This window comes from Aegilops tauschii, chromosome 5 (genome assembly GCF_002575655.3).
Source record: "Aegilops tauschii subsp. strangulata cultivar AL8/78 chromosome 5, Aet v6.0, whole genome shotgun sequence".
NCBI lineage: Eukaryota > Viridiplantae > Streptophyta > Magnoliopsida > Poales > Poaceae > Aegilops > Aegilops tauschii.
Window position 1 is genome coordinate 520501365 of NC_053039.3, and position 17696 is coordinate 520519060.

At 43.5% G+C, this 17696-nt stretch overlaps 1 protein-coding gene across 2 annotated transcripts; it reads right to left on the minus strand.

Annotated features, from left to right (window-relative positions):
* Nucleotides 1-13125: 13125 nt before the first annotated feature.
* LOC141022176 (uncharacterized) lies at nucleotides 13126-17332 on the minus strand. 2 transcript variants are annotated; one of them, XM_073498340.1, is made up of 3 exons: nucleotides 14051-17332; nucleotides 13628-13967; nucleotides 13126-13532 (listed from the first exon to the last, which is right to left on the minus strand). In XM_073498340.1, the coding sequence occupies exon 1, from the start codon at nucleotides 16064-16066 to the stop codon at nucleotides 14501-14503; it is 1566 nt and encodes a 521-aa protein (XP_073354441.1). In that variant the 5' UTR covers nucleotides 16067-17332; the 3' UTR covers nucleotides 13126-13532; nucleotides 13628-13967; nucleotides 14051-14500. The 2 variants fall into 2 exon arrangements, with proteins under 2 accessions (XP_073354441.1, XP_073354440.1); XM_073498339.1 differs by having other exon boundaries at nucleotides 13628-17332.
* Between the last annotated feature and the right edge of the window lie 364 nt (nucleotides 17333-17696).

Genomic DNA, 17696 nt, shown 5'->3' on the forward strand with positions numbered 1-17696 from the left:
AGTCAAAACCCCTTTGACCATTTCATCAAAACACGAAGATTCCAACTCCATTTTGCTCTCTTCTGTCCATTGCTGGAACTCTGAAGTTTGCATACCTACTAGCATCCTCTGGATCGACAAATTACTTTGGACTGTATCATATACAAGTCCTAGCTTTCATTTCCATCAGATGGAAATCCTTTTATCATCCATGTTTCATATCTCATGATTGAAATATGTATTAATTGCTAGTTCAACCCGAACCGACTTTAAGCATCGCTACGATGAAAACAACCTCATCGTATTATTTCAACAAGTCGAGCTTTATGGATAAAACATTTTATCCGTATCAGTTTTAAGTTCCATAAATATTCGTTAGACTCTAAGTCTTCCGAAAGGTGTATCAAGGTTTAATCTTGAATCACTTATATGGAAACTAACTCGGGTTGTATTGGCATTTAGCCAATTCCGGAGTCAGGGCCCGTCAACGCTTCCTTGTGTATCGTAGGTATAATGTTGTCTAACAACAATATCTCGTTTGCGCACCTGAGAGGTTTGCACGAGCCTTGCCTACGTGGTTCAGCTGCAAGTTCGACCGAAGTTCATACATTTTATTGTAGAGACTTCTGTATCAGTCGCGGTAGGAAACTCTGGAATTTCTTCCAAGGTCTCTTTCCTTTGATCTGATGAAGATACTGTTTATCTCGTCGAGTTGCACTATTCTCCCACTCACCTTTTGGAAAGAACCATTCTCTTTAAAAGCACACCGTTTCGCGGCAAAACTATTTGCCTCGGTATAGTGAGGGAGGAATACCCAACATTTTGGTATAACCTACAAAGTAGCACTTGTCTGATTTGGAATAGGTTTGTAACCTTTTACACAAGCCCCATATTCCAAATGTTAAGAAAAGATATAACATGGTTGGGCGTACCATACCATGGCTTCATTTCAACAGACCCGATGTAGCTCTTTTCAGTGTAAAAGCCGCAGTCTCTAAAGCATCACTTTAAAAGGGATAATGGCAAATTTATTTATGTCATCTTTGACCTTACCATGTCATAAATGGTTTGATTACATCTCCACGGACTTTCCACTTGCAGTGGTGTTCCGGGAGGTGCAAGTTTATGAAACCCCTTTCACAACTCATCAGACATTCGCTAAACATGTAACTCAAATATTCCTTTGTGCAATCAAATTGCAGAAACATACTTTTCTTGTTACAATAACTTCTACTTCATTTTTGAGTACCTTTCGAATGATGTCAAAAGATCCAGAATTACGTCTCATCAAGTAAATATCCATATATCTACTTGAGTCATTTCTGAAGATAAATAAATCCACCACTAACAACACTTATCGGACTACACACATCAAATGTATGATCACTAATAAGTTTGTTGTTCGTTCCTTATGGCCTGTGAACGGTATTTTAGTCACTTCACTTTTCGGAGGAAAGTTGCAAGTGTCAGATGATTCAAAATCAAAAAGACTTCAAAATCCATCATAATGGAATTTTCCATGCGGGTTTCTCCAATGTGACCAAATGTAGTGCCACACTTGTGTGGTATTCTTTTAGTCTTGCGACATTTAGCGTCAGTGTTATGGATGTATCATATTACCCTCAATATTCATAACATACGTCCCATCGATGATGGAAGTATGGCCCTTATGTTATTCATAATACTTAACAACAATTGTTGTTTTTATGAACAACTCTTTTGCAACAAACATTGTGCAATGGGCTAGAGTGTATGAAACTCTAAAATGAATTATGAAAGTAAACCCAGAGGTATTGTATTATTATCAATATTCATAACACACATCTCATTCATAATGAAAGTATGGCCCTTGTGTTATTCATAACATCGAACATAAAAAGTTCTCTTATGAACAACCTTCTTGCAAGATGCCTTATGCAATGGGATAGAGTTTGTAAAACTCTAAATGAATTATGAAAATAAATACAGACGACAATACACCGATGGAAGGTATAGTAACATTTACTATGTTCCCTGTGTATACCTTAACCTCATTTCTAGCTAGTCTTTCAAGCCATAGTAGTTCTTACATCGAGTTGCAACAGAATGCAATCGAGCGGGCATTTTTGTGATGAACTCACAATACCCAAGAATTAGTGATTAACATGTTTAACCATAATTCGCAAGAACTATATCTTTGACCAGCCTTCTATACATCAAAAACTTGTATGACATTCATACATGAGCTGGATATTCCAGTCTTCTTTCCTTTTGCCTTTATACTTCTAGCAGTTTAACTTTTAGTATTTCTCCTACTCTCAGAAGAAGCACCCAACTTAAGAGTGGCATTAGCCCCGGACTTCCTAGGCGTGTAAGTCATACTAACACCCTTTGGACACTTCCTTTCTCTTTAAGTTGTTGTTTTATTCACCTTTCATTATATGACAGGCGTTCTTCTGGATCCCTTTCCCAACAGTCAAATGCATAGTAAACACTTTTACTAATACTTGCAAACAAACATTGCTTTGTTTGTATCTGAAAATAATTTTCAGTTCCATGAATATCATATAACTATCCCAACTTTCGAAGTTTGGGTTTCATGGAAGCAAACATATTCCACTTGACCGTAACAGAATTCTAGCTTTTGGATCAAAGGACGAGAGTCACATGATCCATAGCATTAGCGGGAGGATACGGAAAGCATGCGATAGGACAAAGTCCTTCTCGGCACTTTTGAGGACAATCCTCATATTACGGTACCAATCGTAAAGTTTTAACCAGATATTTAACAGCTATTCAATTTTAACAGGGAAGGTGGAAACGCGAGCCATTATTCTACAACTATTTTGCATATAACACTTAGACAATGTTCATAATTAATTGCACTAAGAATTAAACATGTTAATTCAACAGTGCGCTCCCACTCAATTCAATATCTCTCAAAATTGATTGTGAGTGATACAAGACCCACATTTCAATTGTTCGCCATTGGTGTAACACCACTGATGACGAAAAATTTCAACCGGTAGGCCAACTTGCCAATCACATCTCTATGTGACTCTTGTTCATCTTTCGATGCGTGTGTTCCGAGCTCATGACGGTCATGCCTGAACGTCAAGACAACCAAGTGATCTCGCTGCGAGGTCTCAACTCACCCGCCTCACACTTCTCTAATCGTTCGTACCCGTGTGACACGGCGCACCCCGAAAAGATAGGTGCCGTGACGGTGCTACACTTGGGAGAACACTAACTACTTGGTATTTTAAGTGAGAGATCACCCTAATAAAAGCGACTACCGCGCAATCAAGAAGGGTGCATCATAAGGGATAAACATCTCAGGCAATTCATAATAGCATGATATGGTATAGCCCTTTCTGACGGAGAAGTCTTTCATTTCTTCGTCTTCGGCATTCGCGTCGGTGTTCACCTTCGCGAAGATTGCCACCACCTTGTCGATGCACCAGATAATATTGCTATCTCTATAGCTAACAAAATAATGCATTACAACAAGGTGGACACGCAGGTCATTAAAGTGCAATCATATGGCTCCAACCATCATGCCGAATCATGACACACAGGTCATGTTAATCAAATTACATCATATAGTCATCTCATACATAATCAAATTAGTATGAGCACTGCTATACCACATCATATGCACATCCTGCAAAACCAAGTTAGACGCCTCTAATCGGTTTATGCAAAATTTATTTTACGTGGCTTCTAAGGTTTTGACTTAAACCGCAGCGACCAACGTTTTATCATCAAGTATGATTATTCAAGTTGCTAGATTAACATCTCGGGGTGTATGAAACACGGGATAATTAAATCTCGAGCCCCATACTAAACTTCGTCATACGCATGACCCCCGTGCAGATCATATCTGCAATGCCCTTTCATCTGCGAATTTCATCTTTCTTTTGACTACAGCAGAACCCAAAGAACTGATAGCACTTCCATGATCAATCAGGATCACGGATTGCCAGAACTTTGTCAAATTCCACCATGCTGTCTCGAGATTGAGCAAACGCAAATTCTAGGGAAGCAACAAGAACCTCGGGTAACAGATTTCATCTGTCACCCGCATAAATAATTTTCAGCAATAGATCTCATCTACTACCTAATTATATTATGCAATACCCATACATCTCCATGTATTCTAGATCGAAACCTACATCTACGCATAGCACGGCTCTTGATGCCACTGAAGGGGAACGCGACAGAAAACAAAAATTTTCCGACCTACGCACCAGCCCAGGACCACTATGGAGACTGCATACATGGTTTGATCTTTTTCGTTACCGACTCGTAGCGCAGCGGGAAGTAGAGTCGATGACGATCGGTAGTGCGGATCCCCGCAGCTAGGATTTACAACCTCCCAACCGCGAGGATGTATACCCTCATCTGCTCCTCAGACAGCCCTCCGGGAGGCGGTCGAACAGCCCCCCGGACGGTGTCGCGGACAGCCCTTCGGGAGGACCTTCGAAACTCGAACGGTCACTCGGACAGCCCTTCGGGAGGACCTTCGAAACTCGGACGGTCACACGGACAGCCCTTCGGGAGGCACTCACGAACTAAGACCGAAACTACGATCTCTCTACAGAGTTGCACACATACGGTGTCATCTATCCGGCAGGGCTTCGCCGTCCAGAACTAGTTCCTGCCGGAACCCAGACAGCCTTACGGCTCTACGAAACTCTTTTCGTGGGAGGGAGAGAAGAAGCCAGATAATGCATGGCATGTGTATGAGGGCAAGGGATGAGTGTGGAGGGCTGCCCCTCCACCTCTATTTATAGGAAATCCCAAGGGGGTAGGGTAGTTTCACAAAAAACCCAAAATGCACATGAATGAAGTCCTTCCACAAGGACCTAGGAGTGAAACCAAGGAACAAGAGGGTCCCCAAGGGGGGATACCCCATGTGGCCGGCCACACCCCCATGAGGGGCCCAAAAAATGGCTCTATCCATCCATGTCATCCCCAAGATCTTTTGGAGCAAAGCCCCAAAAGGTGGCTTTCCATAAAGTAACCATAAAGCTGATTTTCACTATTCACGACGACATTTTTCAGCGTCTGATCGAACTGAAAATATTTATGTGGGCTAAGAACATTTCCAGTACCCACTAAAATGATTTTCAACGCGTTCCGAAACAATTCCGGTTTTAGTGATTTTCATCTGCGAAACGCATCTGAAGTGGCTCCGGCAGCTCCGGAACATTTCCGGTTTTTATCTCAGAAAATTCCAAAAAGCTTCCAGAATGATTCTGGCATCCTCCAAGAATTATTAGGCATGTGCCGAAACCAATTTGACTTAATGGTGTATCCCGAAACAACTTTTCGGTATCATCGAAACTTATCCGATGACCTCTCTCTGCGGTACGATTCCGCTGTCCGAAACTTTTCGGTGTCCGAAACTTTTTCGGTGATTTTCTCTCAGACTCCCTGTCTAGTATTCAGCAGATAGATGACCCTTAAGCGTGTGACCCTATAGGTTCGGTGAAGTATAGACATCACCCGGAACCCCTTCCGATCAATGATCAACATCGGAGCCGTGGACACCCATATTGACCCCTATACCCACACGAATAAATATTCGAGTGAACCTCCAGTTGCCGTGTGCTATTCCTGTTGCTTCGCGATATGTTACAAATACCCGAGGTGAGGCATGTTGGCATTCCCGTGGATCAACAACTTGTCCACTTTGCTAGTTACCTCGTTACCGGTTTTGTTCTCTTTTCTCGTTTCGTGTTCCGGCATCCCCGTGATCAAATCACAAAGTGTCTGGCCAGACGATGATGGACACCGTAACACCGAGAGGGCCCGAGTATATCTCTCCATCTTCGGAGGAGCAAATCCCAATCTCGAGCTATCAAGTCACTTAACATACTTTCCCATGAACCTGTAAGCCGCCGTAATAGCCATCCAGTTACGGATGACGTTTAACAAACCCCAAAGTTCATGAAGCAAGCATGAAGAAACTCGATACTCTCATGGTCTAAGGAATTATGCAAACATTAACTATCTCTGTGTTATAAACCAATAACTTGTGATGAATGTATCTCATAGCATAACATCAATTCGGGTCGATTCAACACAAATGTCCTTCCTGACATTGTGCCCTCAAAATTGCTTGGCATAGACATGCCCATGATTGGGAAAACATAATCATCATGCAACACTTGAGCTAGTCTTAGAGGCACGACTAGGAATACATTTTACCGTTTATTATTCCACACGTGCATATGGGTTCTCCCCAGAGCCTTTATGGATATACGGGCTCGGGAACCACATCAGTTATAGCATGGAACATAAACATAATTATGAACAGGGAGATAATCAATAACATTTATTATTGCCTCTAGGGCATATCTCCTACAGCCTAGGCCGACTCTGGTCATCCCCGTACTGGCTCTGCTCGGCGAGATCTGCTCCTCGAGCTCATCCCGTAGGTCCGCCGCCCCTGGGCGACCTCCCACATCGGCCCTGCACAGGCTTTGCTCGGGGAGAGGTTCTTCTCGAGCTCATCCTAGATGTACGCCACCCCTTGATGCTGGCCGTCCAGCAGTGTCCGTACATGGAAGTTCAGATCTCAAAAGAGTGCTCGACGCCGGCCACCCTGATAGCGGCCATGTCGGGGCTGGAGGTCAAGCGTGAGGACGATGATTCGGCGGAGCAGGTAAACATTTCATCTTTGTTTGCATTTCAAGGTCGAATTATTTGAGCTGGGAGCTTGAACAATTCATATGATGATTCTACTTGTGTTAATAAGAAATGCCATTCTACCTGCCAAGAGGAAAAAAACTTCATAGTTTACAGGGCTTAACAATTAGCTACATGGTAAAGTCGTTGATTTAATTCTTTCCCATAATAGGGACGAAGTGATAATTTGGAGAGTGGTTTGACACAGCCTTTGCTCATAGAGACAAAGGAGTGGCAAGTTGACAATGCAGAGGATAATGATGGTTGCTGGTCCATACAGATTCCTCATGCCACATGTGAAGGTTTTCTCGTAATCTCTTGAATGTGCTTATTTTTTGTTGCTGAATGCATAACCTTCATCTGCATTGGCTCTTTTCACAAATATATCAGTTTTAGTTCTTCAACTTCATTCTCTAGTCTGCAATGGCCATTTTTCTTATCGAATGACAAATTTATTGCACACAGTTGTACATAAAATAATTTGGCATTACTATCATCTTGTAATACAGAACGGGAAGTTTTGGAACCTATAAATTGATGAAAAATTGTAACAATTATTACTGTAATGAATCTATAAATAAAATTTAAAAAATAATATTGTAATGCTCAATCATCTTCTGGTTGTTGAGCGGAACGCTGTTGATGTTTACTCCACAACTGTCGAGCAATGCCTGCATGAACTCTCTCACCAGCAGCTCGTTCATCTTCTCTTGCTTGCCCTCTAACTTGCTGATCACCATGGTCAACATGTTGTTGTGCTTCCCCATGCTCATAAAGCTCGAACAACTCATCATGATGATTAACCTTCCGGATGAAGTTGTGGATAATACAGCAAGCCATAACAATTTTGACTTGTGTTTTATATGGATAAGGAATTCCTCCTTTCCTACTTAAAATTGGAAAGCGAGCTTTTAGAACACCAAAAGTTCGCTCAACAACATTTCGTAGTTGTGCGTGCAGATGATTGAACATATCTTTCTCACTAGTATATCGTCGATTACTTCCACGAAAAGAAGCAATATGATAATGATCTCCACGGTACGGGGCAATAAATTTTGGAGTATTTGCATATCCAGAATCAACAAGATAAAATTTACCTGCACTTAAGGTTTGATAGCACGGTCAGAATCTTTATGTAATAAGATTAATCAATATATAGTTCATATGTTTGAACTTTTACCTTCAGGAACAACAAACCCCCCACTAGTAACAGCCCATCTTAGAACTGCTTGATCTGACGCAGAACCTTCCCATCCAGCAGCGACATATGAGAATGTCATGTCAAATGACACTACTGCCATTACATTTTGAGAGGGGTAACCATGCCTATTTCTATAAGGAGTTTGCTTATCTAGCTTGATTTTTGCCTCAATGTGTGTCCCATCAATTGCTCCTAGGCAGTTCTGTTGGGATTTTTGTTAGTCAAACAATGAAGTTTAAATTTTCCATGACATAGTATTTAATCATATTTAAAAGTAACATGTGTTTGCGATAGGAAAATACCTTGAAATATGGGTAGAACCTTGCATCACCCAATATTTTTGCTGGGATTTCATTCCTTGGATCTGTTATGCAAACATCACGCAACCCATTTATGGCATCTAAAACAATGTTGAAGTGTCGGCTGATTGGTTCACCAGAATGCTGATATCTATCTTGGATGACACGGTTCCTAACATTGTGACCAATGATATGGCTAATTTTTTTAAATAATACTTTTTTTAAATTACAGAAATAATACGCAAAAAAAAAGAATTTTCAAAAATAATACACCGTCGGCCTACTGCAGGCCGACTGAGCCCAGTCAGCCCACAGCAGGCCGACTGGTGGCCCATCAGTTTGCTGCTGGCCGATTGGGCCGTCGGCCACCAGATCAAGCCCAGTCGGCCTGCAGTTGGCCGACAGGGTCCAGTCGGCCTGCAGTACACCGATAGGCCTACAGTGGGCCGACTATGCTCAGTTGGCCTGCTGTGGGCCGACTGGTGCATGCCTATTTTTAATAATACATGATGATATTTTTTAAAAGTATATATTTTAACACGTTATGAATACATGGTAACATTTCTTCAAATACATTTTTAATGGAAATACCATTTTTTTAAACCACACAACATTTTTTAAAATGCTTTTCTGAAATTTTCACAAACTTTTTTTAGAAACACGCGAATATTTTCTTAAAATGTCATGATCCATCTAAACATTTGTTAACCCACGTGATATGTGAGTATATTGATTGTAATATCATCTTATATTATGGGATGAAGGGAGTACCATTTTTTGCAATGTCATGGATATTTTTTGGAAACACGAGAATATTTCCAGCAAAGGTGACGTACATTCATTTAGTGGCACGAACCATTTCTTTTCATATTTTCCCAAAAAAATTGCATGCATTTTTTGAAAGGCGGGAACCTTTTTCCATTGTGATGAACATTTGTTTTGAAAGTTATCGACATTTCCAAACTGCGCTTTTCCCGCCACCCATTTCCCGCCACCCATTTCCCGCCAACCCTTTCCCGCCACCCATTTCCCGCCACCATTTCCCGCCAACCAATTTCCCGCCACCCGTTTCCCGCCACCCGTTTCCCTCCTCCCATTTCCCGCCAACCTTTCCCGCCATACCGCAGTCGTTCTTTCCCGCCATTTTCTCGTCTCTACCTATAAAACCCCCTTCAGACGGAGCTGGATAAGCATTGCAGTGTAGTGTAGTTGAGATGTCCCATTATCCTTTCGATCGTAGTTTTCACCCTGGGATGAGCAGGACCCTTCTGAGGCTAGCTACCGATTTCAGGATGGATAATAGGATAGTTCCATGGGACGAACTCACCGGTAGTGACACCATAATGAATGAGTTGGCTCACCAATTACGTAGGTCTGGGTGGCCTGAAAGGACCTATGAGGAGGTACGTAAAGAACTTCTTAGGTTGCATGACAGGTGGAAGAAGGTAGTGGTGCCGAAGAGTGAAACTTTCAGAAGGATTGCAGCAAATAATCCATGTTTATGGACTGAGGAGAGCGAGGACGAAGATGATATGTTCATGCCGCCGCTTCCGGGTTCTGCATCGTCGAAGGGCAAGTGTTCTTCATCATCGAAGGGCAAGGTTTCTGCATCGTCGAAGGGCAAGAGTTCTTCATCATCGAAGGGCAAGGTTTCTGCATCGTCGAAGGGCAAGAGTTCTTCATCGTCGAAGGGCAAGAGTTCTGCATCGATCGAGGATGACGATGATGACTTCATGTAGTTTTTATGCTGTATGTTGTGAGTTCAGTTACGTGCCATTTAATTTAGATGTAGTTCTATCTAGTTGTTTGTAATGTCTCGTTGTATGAATATTATGTTCTATCTAAATATGATCTTGTAGAGTAGGCATATGTCTCGTACATAAGTACATAGTCATTTGTCTCATACATAGAATAGACATAAGTCTCACACATAAATAGATGGTAATGTCTCTACTGATACATAGGAGCTGCAATGACGACGTCTGGCCTGCCGGGGAGGCGGATCTCGAATAACAAATTCATCACATATAACTCGGTTTCCTGTAGCAATGCAACTGAACAACCCTTTTCCATTCCCATTCGCTCAGCATTTCTTGAATCTTGCCATCATCAGTTATGTCAATCAATTTTCTTTCCCCAGGGCCATCTGAATGCTTCCTGCTGACGTAGTACACAAAATCGTCTTCCTTCAACCCTTGCTTCAACATGAATTTAGTCTTCAACCAATCAAAAGTGAGGTCCACTTCACTAACTTGCACAACACTTGGAGACAAGCCTTGGACATGAACAATAGGGCTAAGCACCCACTGAGTACCCTCAGCCATCTGCAACACACAAATCGCATTGAGTACCTACCCTACCCCTTAATATCCCCACTAACAAATATTAGACATGTCTATATATTACGAAGCTATATATTACAGAATATTAACGGAGCAACTAATACAATTCACCCACCTACAATTATATTACGAATATTTGCCGTAACAACTACAAATATTGACAGATTAATATATTTGACTGGACTGCCTATATTACGGACCTTTTTTCTGGACTCCTACATATACTGACACTCCTAAATACTTGACATCCACATATAGGACGGATTATTACCGGAGCAACTACACATTTTTACACAACTAATTAGTTGACATCTAAATATATTAACAAATACTACCGGAGCACCTACGAAAAATAAAATGTGGGCTGAAATATACCCTTGAAGCATGCGTGCGAAGGATGAACGACGAACGGCGGCCACCAAACTGCCGGTGCTCCGGCTCCAACGAAGAACGACGAACAACAGCTTCACCTCCACCACAGTGCCCCAACTTCACCACCCGCACACTGCAATGCTTATCCAGCTCCGTCTGAAGGGGGTTTTATAGGTAGAGAGGAGAAAATGGCGGGAAAGAACGACTGCGCTATGGCGAGAAAGGGTTGGCGGGAAATGGGAGGAGGGAAACGGTTCGCGGGAAACGGGTGGCGGGAAACGGGGCGGGAAATGGGAGGATGGAAACGGGTGGCGGGAAAAAGTTGGCGCGAACATATGGCGGGAAAAAGTTGGCGCGAACATATGACGATGATGACTTCATGTAGTTTTTATGCTGTATGTTGTGAGTTCAGTTACGTACCATTTAATTTAGATGTAGTTCTATCTAATTGTTTGCAATGTCTCATTGTATGAATATTATGTTCTATCTACATATGATCTTGTAGTTCCGATAACAGAGTACTAAAATAGAGTAGGCATATGTCTCGTACATAAGTACATAGTCATTTGTCTCATACATAGAATAGACATAAGTCTTACACAGAAATAGATGGTAATGTCTCTACTGATACATAGAAGCGTCAGTGACGACGTCTGGCCTGGTGGGGAGGCAGATCTGGAATCGGGGACCATCCCAACCTGTCGGGTGCCCTAATGTGACGAGGAGGAATCTCAGACTCTCCCTAGTCATGCTGTGTATCCTGTGTGGGGCCTGGTGGAGGAGTCGAAAACATGTTCATCCACTGGGTGTGCTGCGACATCTGAGCCTGTATGTTGTCCTCGGGATGTTGATCACTCCCCCACGTATCATGTGATGCCGACATAGACGCCTGATATCCATAGGCCCCTACGCGATGGAACGTTTCATCATGAAGAATGAGGTCGCGTCAATTAATATTGAAAACAATAAATATGAAGACACATACCTGCTGGGTGTGACGTCTGCTCTGGCTGAAACACGAAACTAGACGAGGGACCGTGCTGCTGTGGCTGTGGAGAAAACACGAAGCTCGACGAGGGACCGTGTTGCTGTGGCTGTGGAGAAAACACGAAGCTCGACGTGGGACCATAGTGCTGCGGGTGCCACGTAGAACTGCCAGGTTGGTCAGGACGGGGTGGCCTGGTTGTCGGCTGCTGTGCTAGGCGTGGACGTGGTTGATGTCGGTGCATGGAGTGACGCGGCTGCTCCTGCTCGTGCTGAACAACATCGGTTCTCCGGGTGCACGTGATAGCCTCGTACACAGTCCGTATCTTATTCTGAATTCTTTCTAAGAAGGGCTGTACCACTGGACGATGATGAAGAAGAGGTCCAGATGATAGTGATCGTCCAAAGGTGGTCACGTCGTCGTACAGTTCGCGTGTCAAGGTAGCCTGCAAATTTCCATGATGATTAATAATGTCTGTCTCTTGCACGTCAAAGTATGTGACAACATTACGTAAAGAAAAAATATCTTACCGCGTACTGCCTAGAGCCCGAAGTATCATAGCTCGGGCACATATCCGACGGAGTAGGATCCGGTAACTCCTCTGGGTGGGAGTACTCAACAATGCGTAACCGTGTTCCGGTCATGTAGCGCCGCAAATAGAGATTGAATTCATCGAGATCGAAATTGTGATTCTCGTGCCATAGATTTGTGTTTGCTGTCTCCCATTCTATAACATACGGCTCTAGTCTAACTAGCCAGTCAGCAGTTGTCCTGTTCATGCCCTTCCTTGTCGACCTAAAATTGTGGTGTGTGTTCAACAATTACCTAAAGCTTCGAATGGAGTACTATGAAAGAAAATGCAACATTGAAAAACTGGTTAATATCTGTGGATGTGTGCTGGCACCGGGTTCTCTATAGGGGGAGGTAGCTCCAACTGCAGAAGACCAAATTGCCTCATAACCCTCTGTTGTGCCATCTCCTCAACGAAGACATCGAAGATGATCTTCGATTTTGTCATCCAGTAATCTCGGTCCCTTGTGCATAGCACAGACATACCAGCAGGGTATCTCGCTTGTATGGCTGCTTCCGTGTAGGGTTGCCAGATGACCCCGGTGTACGCATCGAACTGCTCGTTCAATGCTGTGTATGCCTTCCTGGTCTGATCACTAGCAAAGCGTCTCTGCAGAGAATAAAAGTTAGTAGCCTCTAGCATCGATTGATCTCTTGTGCAGAAAAAGTTGCATTAAACTACAACACGGTGCATACCTTGCGACGAGTCCAACACAGACCGAAGTAGGCATGTTGATGCCGTCAACATCAAACATGGCGTCTATAGGCTCATGAACACGTACATCTGGTCGCCCTATAGAGAACCTCTCCCACGACCACAGCTGTAGGAATAGAGGGCATCCAAGAAGGGCTGGCTTTCTCGATGTAAGCTGGCAACCGTTGCACATACCTCGGTATGTAGCCGCTAACACCGCTGAACCCCAACTCCTCTGTCTGATCTGATCCGCCGTCTGAGCGCTCGCTATCTCGAGTGCCATAGGGATGTAGAGGGCGCTAATAGTGGTGACATGGTTCTCCGTGAACATCACCTTGCCGAAAAGCCACAGTAAGTAGGCCTCGAGGCTCCGAGTGATCTGTTCCGCAGTCAACGGCGCCCGGAAGTTCTGGATCTGCATTAAGCGAAGAGAAAGTTTTAGTAAGCCGCAATTATTTTTTGTAAAACTTTATGCGCGATAACTTGAAGAGAATAGGTAGGGGAAATTACCCGGAAATTTAGCAACCACTCATACTTAGGTCCGTGATGCTCCCATACCGGATCGGGAGCATCCGAAAAAACACCGTGAAAACGTTCTGTAAGAGCTCGCTCCCAACCAGCCGGTGCGTCCAACGGTCCTACAGCATGACCTACCAACGGTAGTCCGAGCAAAAGTGACACATCCTCCAGAGTAGGAGCCATCTCTCCCCATCTGAAGTGAAATGTGTGGGTCTCTGGCCCCCAACGGTCCACTAAGCAGCTCAGCAAAGACCCATCGATGGCGACGCGTTTCTCACCCGGGATAGACTCAACCAGACGCGCGAAAGGTAAAAGGCCGGCCCATTTCAACCTTCATCAGAGAACTTTTCAGTTAGTGTCTCCCATTTCAACCATTAATATGCATGTCAGTGTGCAAATTAATAAAGCACGTACCGCTGAAGCCATCCTGAGTGTATCTTCCAGTTTTCCTTAGGAGTGCGAGTGACCAGAGGCTCAAGCTTGCGCTCATACCATATCGCAGCACGATGACCCCTATCAATGTCCCCATTCAGCAACCACAATCCCGACATTCCTGCACATACAAAATTCAGAACATAGTGTCACACTTAATAAAAATTCAGAACAAAGTGCCACACTTAATAAAAATTCATAACATAGTGCCACACTTAATAAAAATTCAGAACATACTGTCACACTTATTACAAATTCAGAACATAGTGCCACACTTAATAAAAATTTAGAACATAGTGCCACACTTAATAAAAATTCAGAACATAGTGCCACACTTAATACAAATTCAGAACATAGTGCCACACTTAATACAAATGCAGAACATAGTGCCACAGCACACTTAATATAAATTCAGAACAAACTAGTGCTAGCTTAGCTTCTTCCTCTCGCCCTTACTCCTCTACTACCTCTACCTCCTCTTCTTCCCCGGTTGCGTCGTCCACGCCCAGTGACGAAAGTGGGACAATTAGTGTCCCTATGGCCAAATTCATTGCATAGAATGCATTGCCTAGTCGGACCTCCTGCTTCAGATTCATCCATATCATTTCGGATGCGCTGACACTGCCGTCTGCCTCTACTTGTACGCATATGCTCTGGGTTTGGAATGTAACGCCTTTCGGCGGGGTTGACGCTGTTGAAATTACCCATTGATCGAAAACCCATCAGCTCACCTGTCCAGGTATTGAGGACAGCCTCTTTCAGAAAATATGGAGACACAAATGATATTGCGTCCATTCCAAGCTGCCCGCAAGCAGCAAGTACATGTGAGCAAGGTAGGTGAAGCAATTTCGGTTTATTGCATGTGCACTCACACGTTGGCCAGGCTTCATTGCCAATTTTCACCTCATGCGTCCTCAACTCATTTGCACATCCGAATTTGTTGTTGGCTAAGCGGACCTCAAACCTGCTTTCTTGATTACCGATGGCGACTACAGTGTGTGACCTAGCTTTTTGCATCTTGTTGTCCATGTACTTCGTGGCTCTTTCACAGTACCGTGTGTTTGGGTTGTTCAAGATATGCTGCTCTGCTATTTGACGTCTGTCTCTGAAATACTTGACGGTGCCATAGAAAATACCCTCAACGATGGCTGTAAGTGGCAATGCCCGGTTTCCTCTAAGGACAAAGTTGTATGTTTCCGCGAGGTTCGTTGTCATGACACCGTACCTTGCTCCATGTGTGTCATGTAGCAAAGACCACCTCTGCAGAGGCTCATGCTCTATCCACTGCTCGAAGGTTTTAATCGACCTCCCGAGCCTTCTCCTAGTACCAGGTGGGTCAAAGCCTGGCAGGTCACATAGCCCAACAACCTCCTCCTCCACGGCCGCTGTTCCTGTTGCCAACTGTGCAGCTACTGCTTCAACATGTGCCCTCACCGCTGCATCTCTTGCAGCTTTCCTGTCCCTCACGTGTCTCTGCGTGCACACATTAAGTCCGTCGCGTATCAAATTGTACTTCCATAACTGGTTCTGCTTGCAGAGTTTTTTGAACAGATTCATCAGGTTCTTATTTCTAAACTGCGAGAAGAAATTAGCCCCGAGATGGCGCATGCACCAACGGCTCTGCAAATACTGCCATGGAACTTGTTCCTCAGGGCCTGGGTTTGTCAGTGTCCTTATCGCACTGAGTATACCTGCATGCCTGTCATGAAGGATGCACACATTGGGCTTCACCTTAACAACTGATATTTTCAACTGCCTGAAGAACCATGTCCAACTTTCAATGTTCTCACTCTCCACAAAAGCAAATGCCAGTGGGACGACTTGATTTTGGCCGTCTTGACCTATGGCTGTCAGGATCTGACCCTTGTACTTGCCTATGAGAAAAGTACCGTCAACACATATCACCGGTCGGCAATGCCTGAAAGCTTCGATGCATACACCGAAAGAGAAGAAGAGACGATGCAAAACCCTCACAGTTGGGAACTCTGGCATGAACATGTCTTGGATATCGATATAGGTGCCTGGATTCCGCTGCTGCAGGGTGTGGAGGAGGTGGACAACAGAGTCATATGCATAAAATAAGAACCAAATCTCCTCTCAAGCGCTGCATGCTTAGCCCTCCAAGCCTTGCCATAAGAAATTCTGTACTTCAACCTGGCGAACACTTTTGTCTGCACTGCCTTCACTTCCATAGCTTTGCCTTGCACTATCTCATCGTAAAACAGTCGAGCAATAAGCGTGGATGAAAGGTTGGCATGATCTTGAGGGATGCAGGGAATAAGACAAGTGTGATTAACTAAGTCACTTATCACCCAACTTGTGCCATACTTAGGGAGAAAGCCGTGCACCCTTGCGGGACAATCTGCGTTCTTGCATACCATTGTGAGGAATTTCTGACTGGACACCTCAGCTTTGAAAACCCTTTGCGTGGACATTGCCCAATTAATTTTTGCATCCTTCAGGGCTTGCTTGTTCGGATACATAGCACCCATCGCAATATTGTTCTGGTGATATTGCTAGGCTGAATCATGTCCATTATTCACGGTCATTGCAGATGATAAGTCATGATTCCACCATGCAAGATTCGGGACCTCCTCTGCATTTTCTTCTTCATCTGACTCGTCAGAATCATCGGCATGACCCCTTTCAACATCGGTGTCTTCTTCTTCCATCTGGTTCTGCATGTGCCCATCTACCTCGTCAGCGTCCACCTCACCATTGTAATCACCATCGGCATTTCCTCCTTCTACCTGACTACTCTGCCCTGGTTCATAACCATAAGCATTTCCTCCTTCTACCTGACTGCTCTGTCCTTGTTCGTAACCATAAGCATTTCCTCCTCCTACATGACTGCTCTGTCCTTCGTAGCCACCCTCCCCTTCATGTGCAGTGACCTCCTTCACGACGGGAAGCACTAAAGCAACAGGATTGCATCCCCTTCGTTCACAACCTTGTAACCACCGCACCCAATCGGAGTCTCCCTCTATTGGCCTCAAATAAAAGTAAATTTTTGAACTTGACCGTGTCCACAATGCATGAACACCGACGGTGTGTGTTTCAGTATCAAGACCTAAACTTGCCGCAATCCATTCTTTCAACTGACTAACAGACCATGTTTGTGGTGCGCTGATTGCCACCTCTATGTGAGTAAATTCACTCAGATCTGCTCCCAACTCATTTGTTTGGACAGTACCAGGACCATAGTAAAATCTCAACTTCACTACATCGGACATCTCGACTCACCTATTTTTTTCAACATAGAAATACAAGTATTAGACATGTCTATATATATATATTACCAGGACCATAGTAAATTTCATGATCAATATAATTTAATCTATGTGGACGATTATGATGAGTTGCTTCACTCTTCTTTTAATAATAATATAATAAATAGGCCCATGTTTACTAATAATAAATAGGCCTCAAATAATAATAATAATATAACCGTCAAATATGATAATTTAGTTTATTTGAATTATATGGCCCATGTTGATGTATTTTTTATTTTAATCTATGTTAAGAATAATTTAGAAAAAGGCATGCGTCTTATTTCTACGATCATGTAAAATTCTTCCTTGCAAAGAAGTTTTTATCCGAAGTTTTTTTGTTAAACTACAGCGTGGCC

Excerpts from the sequence above, each read along its gene's own strand:
- LOC141022176 (XM_073498340.1), bottom strand. The coding sequence starts at position 16,066 with ATGTTCATGCCAGAGTTCCCAACTGTGAGGGTTTTGCATCGTCTCTTC.